This window comes from Glandiceps talaboti, chromosome 21 (assembly GCF_964340395.1).
Source record: "Glandiceps talaboti chromosome 21, keGlaTala1.1, whole genome shotgun sequence".
Lineage (NCBI taxonomy): Eukaryota > Metazoa > Hemichordata > Enteropneusta > Spengelidae > Glandiceps > Glandiceps talaboti.
In genome coordinates, this window is record NC_135569.1 from 3995155 (window position 1) to 4005960 (window position 10806).

At 34.8% G+C, this 10806-nt stretch overlaps 1 protein-coding gene across 2 annotated transcripts; it reads right to left on the reverse strand.

Moving 5' to 3' along the window:
• Positions 1-838: 838 nt before the first annotated feature.
• On the reverse strand, positions 839-10076 carry LOC144451492 (uncharacterized). 2 transcript variants are annotated; one of them, XM_078142356.1, is made up of 8 exons: positions 9569-10076; positions 8736-8758; positions 7118-7199; positions 5792-6043; positions 4856-5089; positions 3748-3972; positions 3070-3182; positions 839-2839 (listed from the first exon to the last, which is right to left on the reverse strand). In XM_078142356.1, exons 3-8 carry the CDS (start codon positions 7128-7130, stop codon positions 2642-2644), a joined length of 1035 nt encoding a protein of 344 aa, XP_077998482.1. In that variant the 5' UTR covers positions 7131-7199; positions 8736-8758; positions 9569-10076; the 3' UTR covers positions 839-2641. The 2 variants fall into 2 exon arrangements, with proteins under 2 accessions (XP_077998482.1, XP_077998481.1); XM_078142355.1 differs by lacking the exon at positions 8736-8758.
• Between the last annotated feature and the right edge of the window lie 730 nt (positions 10077-10806).

The following is a 10806-nucleotide window of genomic DNA, read 5'->3' on the forward strand; positions in this document are numbered from 1 at the left end:
GAACTAGACTACTATTATACGTAGGCCGATTCTCCATGCGCCCCCATCGGTAAGATAAAACTATTTTTTTAGTTTGTTGTGGTATTTATTTATTTATTTATTTATTTATTTATTTTTTTTTTGGGGGGGGTGGGTGTTTATAAAACTAATCACCTTACCCCTGAGTTTTTTGTTTGTTGTGGTAGTTTTTGTTGTTGTTTTTTTGTTGTTGTTGTTGGTTTTTTTTTGGGGGGGGGGTGTTTGTTGTTGTTGTTTTGTTTCTATTTCAATAATACTCAAAAACAAATGGGTGGATTGGTCTGAAATTCGATGGCAGTGTTTCTAGGGATGTCAAGATGAAGAACTATTGAACACCATGGCACCCAAACAACAATTTGATATCCAATATTGCATATCATAACCCTAAAATTTCATTAAATGATTAAACCTATAGTACGTCATGTTCATCTTTTCTATAATATATTTATTGCAATATTCTGCTTAAATAAAAAAGTTTTAAAAAATCACATATCATTAACTTAAAATGAGCAGAAATGTAATTTCAAAAACTGCACAATTTACATTCAATTTTATCCCTTCAATTCATTTATAAAGATAATTCATACTTGTTAATCAAAATTGTATCATTACACATACTTACACTGAAACATACATATGTGAACTGACTTACACGCACTCACATATGCACATACATACATACATACATACATACATACATACATACATACACACATACATACATAAATACACACACATGCACTCACACACGCATGCATACACACACATGCATGCATGCATGCATGCATGCATACATACATACATACATACATACATACATACATACACATACATAGAAACACACAAACACACACACACATCTGCACACACACGATAGTACTGAATATGATTGCAGACATATCTACTTGGTATAATACTGCTTATTGGAGGCACTATCATTAATTATACAAAAGTTTCAAAAAAATATAACTTGTGTATAAAAATATGAACAGTTGTATTTGAAAATTTGACAATGCAAATGTAAATTTTGAAAACTTATTAATTTACAACAGAAAAGAATCAAGCAGACAAACCTCATATGAGAATAGTATTGCAAATTAGAATAAAGAATTAGGAGTGTCATTCAATATTTATAACTATCGACATCAGACCATTGAAGAACGGCACTTATTACAAACAGGGAAAGTAAACATTTGAATTGGATTAATAATATTTGGCACAGCATGTTGGAACAGGAGAGGCATGAACTAGATTTCATGGTTTGATAAGAACAGTTTTATGGCCGCTTATGTGTACATGAAATGCCAGGGGAACTTGACATTTGCTTGTAAAACTATTATGTAAAGAGGCCATAAAACTGTTCTTATCAAATTATGGAATTTAATACAAGTCTCTGTACTTCAAACATGCTGAGCCAAGTGTTATTAATCAAATTCATTTGTTTACTTTCTCTGTTTGTAACAGGTTCTGTTTATCAAAGGTCTGGTGTCAGCAGTTGTATATATATATATACATATGAAATGTGACACAACTATTCACTGAGTACATAACGTAATTAAGAATTTATGTACTGTTACATTTATTTTTTAGTCTTTCTTGACTTCAGTGTATCAAAAATAAAACACAGGGTAAATAACTTAAACACAGTAATATACAGATTTTATCCTTTCTTATTCTAAACAACAAAATATAAGCAAAAAAAAATTGTTTCTGGTCAGGATAGGTTATCTAAAATGGTGCAAGGCCGCAATTTTTTTTTTAATTCTCAACAAACCTGTCACACTCAATCTACTATTTATGGCAGTTACTGTTATTTTTTATTTAGTACTTTACAGCAAGTGTGTATGTCGGGCAGATGTCATTTGCTTGTTCACGATTGGCTCTGCAGTTGGCATCACTGAAGTAAGGAGGGTTATTTTTGTGTTTCTCCCCCAGATCTGCAGACTGCATGGGCTGGACAAACACGAAAAAAAGAACTGACACCTGGGTATTTAAGCGATGCACACACTGACCAGAAACAATTCTTTTTGTTTTTGTCCTAAAATTCACGGTTACTAAAAGTATGTTATTATCCAAAATTTTCTTCATTCAGCCTGAAAATACTCGTGACCTAAGGGTTGTTACTATGAGTCGGTACACAAAGACCCCTCAGGTCACTATGAGTCGGTACACAAAGACCCCTCAGGTCACTCACATTTTCCTTGGCTGCACAAAGAAAACTATTGAGGAATAACAGATAACAACAAATCAGATATATACATATACATGTATACTGTGGAACCTCTCATGAATCTATTTACCATTGTAAAGACCGTCTTTGAATATGTTACAATCAATGACTCACGAATGAGTTACATATTTTTTGGGATTGTCAGTGACCAAGTGGTTCAAACAAATCACTTCTTTCCGATGCTGTCACGGTTCGAGCCAAAAGTCTGCATTTGATAAAATTTGTTACACCGTAAGTAGGAAGAGTGCCATTCAGTTTGACTCTACTGAGCTACACAGGTTTTACATGGGCTTTCTGGTTTCCTCCTGCACTAACAACAAAACCATGAGGGCTGGCAGTCACTGGACTTCTTGGGAGACAAGAACTGATGGAGTTTTCAAATCTTCTAGTATTTTAAACTGTTGTGCCATTACCTGCTTTGGCTTTTTTCAAAGCTGTAGCAAGATGTGGAGACAGTTTTTTAAGCACCTCAATAAATTTATTGAAGGCAAACGGACCTTTAGTCATTAGTACTGTAACAAGCTTTCTTCTTTGCTCATACGAATCCAGTGTTGTGTTTGTTATTGCTGCATTGTCTTCTTCATCAAAAATCTGTATAAGACACAAAACAAAACATTAGTTTTAGGTAAATCAACCCCATGACAAGTCAATTTTAATGATTAATACCGAAATCAACAAATATAACACAAAAACATAACATAATCATGACCATCCTTGAATAGAATATTAGCCCACAAGTGACTTTGTGCATTACATGCTTGAAAAAGTTACACAAAAAGTTTGAGAATGAAATAAAAGTTACATCATTATTCTTTACTTACATCATGCATAGCGTCAAGCACTTTGTCCACAGGAAGATCTTTAACCAAATCAGGCATAAAACTTCCGAGGATATTACGATCTTTTTCTGTCATACCTACAGCACCAGGTTCATCTGAAAATATCAATTCAAAACTAAACCTGTCATTTTATGGTCGACATTTTCTTTCATTAAAGTGGCCATATGGATGAGGATTGGGTATTTATTTTGGATTTTTAATTTATAAAACAATTTTATCACGGCTTCCTACTTGAAAAATCAACATGAAACAACAGATGCCAAGTCTTTGTTTGTAACTCAATATAATGGCAAAAGACTGATAAGTGTGTAAAATGTTTGTTATTGTACGTACGATAAACAAAAAAAATTGCATTTGAATCTTGCACTTTCGATTGGCCAATCAGGATGAGCATTATGTTGGCAGCTGCACACACTGGAGATATTGAAGCGTGCTGATTGGTTGTGAAAACCTTACAATATTGTCGACATTCAATTGGATTGTCTATTACACAGGTTCAGATGTGGGAAGGCGGCGATCACTCGGAACAAAACAAACGACACAAGCGATGGAAATAGAGGTAAATAAAGCAATTAGCCGCTTTCACCACATCAGATTTTAATCAGATTGGCTCTATGTTAACTTCTAGACAATTTGGATCAAAAATAAATAATAATGCACCTGGTAAATTTATTATCATATCTTCTTCAACACCACTAGAATCAGACAATCTGCTTAATGATTGTGTACTGGTTTGTCTTGTGTTGGTTCCTGTACATGTACCAGTTCCCTCATCTACGTCTTCATTACCTTTAGGTAACATTGAGAGATGAACTTCATCAATCACTATGACATTATCATCTGCAGGTTCACCACCTTCTACTCTGTCACCTTCCCTTTCCGCATCTAAATATTTTGAAATAAGACAAATCACCATCAATTGTATTTATATCTTGTCATTGACACAATCTTACAAAAAAAGACCAAGAAAGGTTTTAGTATATCAAATGATTCCTAAGTGCTTATTACCTGTAGATAAAGTCATGAATGTTTAGTGTTATTTTGTTATCTCTGTAACTATTATTACTGTAGTTTATATATTTACTACTTTGTTTTAGCACCAAATACTTATTGCCGAAAATCCAATGAAGAAACGTAGTTTTCTTAACGGATGCAATAAAGATTCTATTCTATTCTATTCTATTCTATTCTATTATATTATATTATATTCTATGCTATTCTATTCTAATAAATATGCATAACTGCCAAGTCCCATAATGCAACAGTCAGTGTGAAAACAACAGAGGTGAAAAAGAGTTTCAATTTAGTGTTTCTTGGCAATCACATGAAATTTATGTGATGTAAAATCAGGAAACAACTCTCCAGAACCCAAATTTTTGAATATCATTTTCTGTAGTGGTATTCCCCTTTACATGCCCACTTCAGCATATCAAATTGTATGCTCTTTCACACTTCTCACTAACTTCATTAAATTGCTTTTTTTCACATTTAGGGTACTTCAACTGAGCAGAGATGTATAATGAGAGATGAAGCAGAGTCTCCGAGAACAAGACAGGGAAGGTGGCTTCTCATCAGTATCTCATTCTAATAATGACAAATGTGATAAGCAACAATACTTTGATTTTTGAATTATTTTTAAGTGAAGACTTTATTACGGACTCAATTCTCTATCATTAATTTGTTAACTTCGACAAATTAAAACAAAATGGAAATATAACACAGGTAATAAACAGAAGAACATAAACAATGCAGAATTACATAAACATACCTTTATACTTTCTGTGACAGGGGCACCACTTCTTACGATAGCACACAATTGCTAATATAACAAAGAAAAGGCACAAAACAAGGACTCCACCTGATAAACCAACGATCCATGCTGTTGAAAGCTGTGAAGAGTATGATTCTCCTGTTGGCACATTAGAAGTACTGGTTGTAAGCTGAGAACCAGTAGTTGTTGGCATTGAGGTTACTGTGGTTGGAATGGCATTTGTTGTTGTATCTGAAATCAATAAAAGTTAATCTTTTACTCACTAACTCATAAAGTTATCCACTTCATGGCACTAAACATTAAAATGAAGTCTCTATCCAAGTAAAAAAAAAAGTATGATTACTCGCATTTTTAGCTCCAGACTCGGGGAGCTATATTTACAATGGGCTCTACCCGTCTGTACATTTGTATGTAACTACATTATTTCTCTGACATGCAATATCCAATTCAATTCAAAAAGACTCATGAAATTAGGTATTTGTCCTTACTTGTCTTCCACTCATTGTAACAAGGCCCCTTATGTCACTCATCATTTTTCTCTTTTGAGCAAAGACAAATATGTAATTAGATAGTATTCCCCTACATCTTCATCATTCATTCAAGGAAAATATAAGTCACCTAAGGGGCTTGTCTCATGACACAATAGCGACAAAACCCTTAGGTTGCCAGTATTTTCCAGCTGAATGAGGACAAATATTGGAATAACATAATTATACCAGTACCAGTAATATCACAGAAAAATTGGGAAACTGAGTGAAAATATTGAATGCTTTCACTCATATTTCAAAAAACAGTAGAACCAGTGACGCATGTATGCAATGTCGGACACGTGACATAGACATGTGTTGTAGTGAAGTAGAATGACCAGGATATAAATTCAATATTTTTTGCTTAACTTAGTTCGTGCATGGTATAATATCAAAGACTACTCACCTGTTGTGAACGATTTCATACAATGTTCCCCTGACGGACTATACTGATAACCACTATCACACTGGCAGACATTATTTGCAGTCCCATCTTTGGGTGCCTCAACTTCTATATGTTCATTCCGTCTACTACAGGAGTTAATTTGTGAACAAAAGTGTGCCCCAGTCCATTCTGAGGAATAGTAACCTTGTGGGCAAGGTCTGCATTCTGTGGAGTCAGGCCGGGAATCATTGCAGTGACGAGAGACCTTGTAGCCTTATGAGAGAAGAAAATAGAAATACATGTTTATAAATCTAAAACTACTACACATTTTTTTCAATAAGAGAGAGAATAGATACATTCAGCTAAATGTGTAGAACCAAGGTACAACTTAGGAGAAAACCTAGCAAAGTTATGTCCATGACATTCTATCATGTTGGTAAGGAACTCTTTGTCTTTTAAAATGACTGGGGTGTACCCCACATAAAAAAAACCATAACACCACAGGGGTGAACAAATCCACTGGTTCTGGGTCCAGGACTAGTGATTTTTTTGGGTGGACCACACAAATTTTACCTTGTCTGGTCCGTCGGACCAGTACCTTACTGTTAATAACTATGTTAAAAAGTTGTCTGAATGTACAGATTCAGACGAATCAGAGGTAAGATTTAATGTTTCACATTTTTTAGCGGGACCTTGGACCACTAATTCTTTCAGCAGGACCACAGGATTTTTTAAGGCACTGGTCCGGGGGCCACCAGTTCACAAAATGATTTGTTCATCCCTGCACCAAAGTAAAGCATTTTGTGTGTGTACCACAATCATTTATAGCATCCATATCAAGTGTAAAAGTATACTGTTTCATTTGCTAATTGACTACATCATATTACAAAGGCCACATGCTAGGCTTTTGAAACAGTATACTTTTACACTTGATATGAATGCTATAAATGAGTGTAGCACCAGTGTGCCCTCTAAGCCAATTTGATGCATCACTGATGCACACAATTTCTAGTGACGCACCAACATTTGGTGTTCCCCTATCTCTTACTATGTGGTGACTCACAAGGGTATTTGCATAAGTGCTTGAAGAGTTCTCTGTGCAAGTGCAGCAGAAGACACTCCAAATATGAGTGCAAACTGCCACTTATGCATTATGGGGTCCAGTTTATAATAAACAGCAAAAGCCTTTAAAAATTACGCCGTGTGATCATGCGATTACACAATTCTGTATACAAGAAGTTCTCTGCATATAGATATACAATGTTTTCAATGCTGCACTGCAGTGCAAAATACCAAATAGTATGTCCACACATCATTGTGCAAGTAATCACTTGTACCGTTACTTACCAGGTCTGCACATATTGCAACAGTGGCCATCAATGGAGTATTGACGACTCTCTAAACTACAGGTTTCTAGATCTGACGATCCCTGTAATAAAGTCAAAAAACGATCATTGGTAAAGATTGTAGGAATGGGAACTATCACAAAAAATGACACTCTTTGTATTTATAAAGACAAAAAAACTGTGGTATTTGTGATGTTATCATCAGAGGTTATCCCATAAACAATTGAACAATGAATATTCATGACTATGTAATGGTTGAACAATGAATATTCATGACTATGTAATGGTTGAACAATGAATATTCATGACTATGTAATTGTTGAACAATGAATATTCATGACTCCTACATGCATATTACCTTCAGTGAAAACATCAAAATCATGCAAATACAACTGCATGTAGCATTCTAATATTCAGAACAAATGCTAGAGATAATCAGAACATGACATATACTAATATAATGCATGCACACGACACACCAAAGGGAGCTAATAGGGAACTTGCAAACCCGCCATGTTGAATGTTGCATCATGGGAAATGTGATAATAAATACTAATCACTTAGTATTGTAAACAATATTTTTACATTGTTTGTAACCACAAATAATCAATTCATAGTAACCCTAACTATTGTGGGAAGTTTTTTTATTGGTAGCTCCAGATTAGGTATTACAATAACCACAAATAATCCCATAGTCCTTTGCATCTGAGCATGCTCAGTCTGGATTGCAAGTTCCCTATTAAAGTGGCACAACCTGAGTTTATATGCTTTTTAATCATGTGACAATACTTGCACAAAAACACTGAGGTTCCAAAATAAAGTAAATGTTGATCTATGTCTTCTGTGACATCAGTGTGCCCTCTAAGCCAATTTGATGTGCCACTGACGCACACAATTTCTAGTGACGCACCAAAATTTGGTGTTACCCCATCTCTTACTATGTGGTGAGTGTACCCTCTAAGCCAATTTGACGTGCCACTGACACACACAATTTCTAGTGACACACCAAAATTTGGTGTTCCCCCATCTCTTACTATGTGGTGACTCAAAACAAATCCCAGTTTTTCTCATTTCAAGTTGACTCACAACAACAAAATTTTGCTATCGTTAGAGGGCACACTGTGTGACATGGACAATTGTCTTCTGGCATTGTTAAAAAGGTTGCTTGCATAGTAGGGATTACCTAAACATTTTTGATACGTATCATAAATTTCATCATCAAATCATTTATGGGTTTTATCTTAATACAAGGTTTGAGTTCAGCAAATTGCAAGTGGTGGTTAAGTATACATCAGTAAGTAGAATACTGTGAGTGCCTTTTAACTGCAAGTGGTGGTTAAGTATACATCAGTAAGTAGAATACTGTGAGTGCCTTTTAACTGCAAGTGGTGGTTAAGTATACATCAGTAAGTAGAATACTGTGAGTGCCTTTTAACTGCAAGTGGTGGTTAAGTATACATCAGTAAGTAGAATACTGTGAGTATGCAGAAAAAGTTACACCCAAATATGTATAAACTTAGCTTGTGCCCCTTTAAAGTACCTGCACTAATACAACATAAATATTTATGTTAAGAGTGTGACAATTATTAATTCTAAAATTTATATGTATCACTTTTTACCTGCTATAATTTCCTTTACTGCACTACAAAAGTGAGTTTGAAAATGAAATGTAGGGAAAAGAAAAACATTTAAATTTTGTAAGATATTAGTTTTATATTCTGTGCATACTAAGTTCTAGCCACAACTGGAACATTTTTCAATCATAGTGGTATGACAGATTATGAAAGCTACAATTTTTACCATGGTTTACATCATATATAATGTAAACAATGTTCCACATGTAAACGTTCAGGGGAGGGGTTTTCCCCCCTAAATGTACAAATGAAGTTAATTTATATAATATATATACAAAAATGTATATAAATATATATATATATATATATATATATATATATATATATATATATATATATATATATATATATATATATATATATATATATATATATATATATATATATATATATATATATATATATATATATATATATATATATATATATATATATATATATATACTCAGCATATACAATGTGTCTATACTGGAGCAAACAGTGCTCAATAAATATACATGTAGAGCGGTATAACTACTAATAATAGTACAGTATCAAGTAAGATACACATGAGCCGTTACACAGTGTTTCATGCGTTCGCAATCATCGGACGAGATCCGAGAACATAACTGACTGTACCGTTAGTCGTCCGATGATTGCGAAAGCATGAAACACTGTGTAACAGCTCCAGTGTATCTTACTTGATACTGTACTATTATTAGTACTCAATTGTCAAAAGTCCATTAGGAATAGATTAATTATCAGTGATTAATCCAATTAAAGACAATATACCCATTACTCGATTGCCATGGAAACGTATATACACAAACATTACCTACCATATTTTAAAGCTTTTACACACCGGAAACTCGTGACACCAACACACAGTACTGTCGTCCTCAATGTAGGCTGGCTTTACACGCTGTTCATACAGTTCAACTTTTCCTCGGATTCCACTAAGTACAACCAAATCAAATTATTCTTCAAGTGAAAGCAAATCGCCCCAATTTATCACTTTGTAGCTCGACCAAGTTTTGGTTATACACGATGGTTGCCCTACCAGATTTCACAGACACTTCGTACAGTCGCTGTGAATGCGCTAATGTGATTATGAATCATCTCAATATGGAGGACATGTCGTCTGAAATAGCCCAAGTCACGGAGTTTTTTTTTCTGTAACCAGTTTTCTACCAAAGAATCGTCGTAGTATAATATCAAAAGTCCATCGTCTTTGTCTGTCGCGTTATATAACGGACATGTCAAATTGAAAGTCGATTTTGAGAAGTGTGTGTCCTCAGTTCGTATACGACGAATACACAAAGTTAAAGTCAGCGACTCCTTTTAAGGACGTTGGGCGGAAATAACGTCACAGAGTAGGCCACTAGCCGCTAGGGTATTTAGAACGAAAAAGCACATTGAGTTATATTGTGTATTATATTTATCGCTGATCAGTCTTTGATATGGTGCAAAGTTAAAGGTTTAGAATGGAAGGACATATTCGTATAAAAATTCTGATAACTTTGAAATATTTTAATATCATGGTACAGCCCAGATGGGTACAGTAGCATTTCTATATCATAATGGATAGACCAGCAAGCTGCGATTGACGTCGCATCGACCGGCGACATGACCCGCAATGACCTTCGGGCAACGACACCGACATCACGCAGCAGTTTACTGATACGTGAGTCACATGAGTCAGGACATATCACAGTAGATCTGTACTCACAAGAAATAGTGCTACGTTACTCGGACTAAATACTCATTACTCCCATTGATTCTGTCGATAATGTGATGTGACTAATGGGCGATGGTGTGTCCCGTCTTTTCTTATGTTCACTCACGATGCTGATTTTCTGTCTCTTGGTGTGGGTGATGCCAATCGATTTTGCATGTTCATCCACACTGTTCTTATGGGGTCAGGGGGTTTATTTTATTATTATTATTATTATTTTTTTTTTTTTTTTTTTTTTTTTGGGGGGGGGGAGTCATTTTGAAAAACATCACTTGAAGTAGGGGGGGGGGTCACTTTGGAAAACAAGAGTATTTGCCATCTTTAGCACGTCTGTCTGTCTGC

Bases quoted from the DNA above. Each gene is read 5' to 3' on its own strand.
- LOC144451492 (XM_078142355.1), bottom strand. The intron at 3,183-3,747 runs GTGCATTATTAT...TGATATTTTCAG, and splicing joins TATGATAATAAATTTACCAG to ATGAACCTGGTGCTGTAGGT. The intron at 2,840-3,069 runs GTAAGTAAAGAA...TGTCTTATACAG, and splicing joins TGCTTGACGCTATGCATGAT to ATTTTTGATGAAGAAGACAA.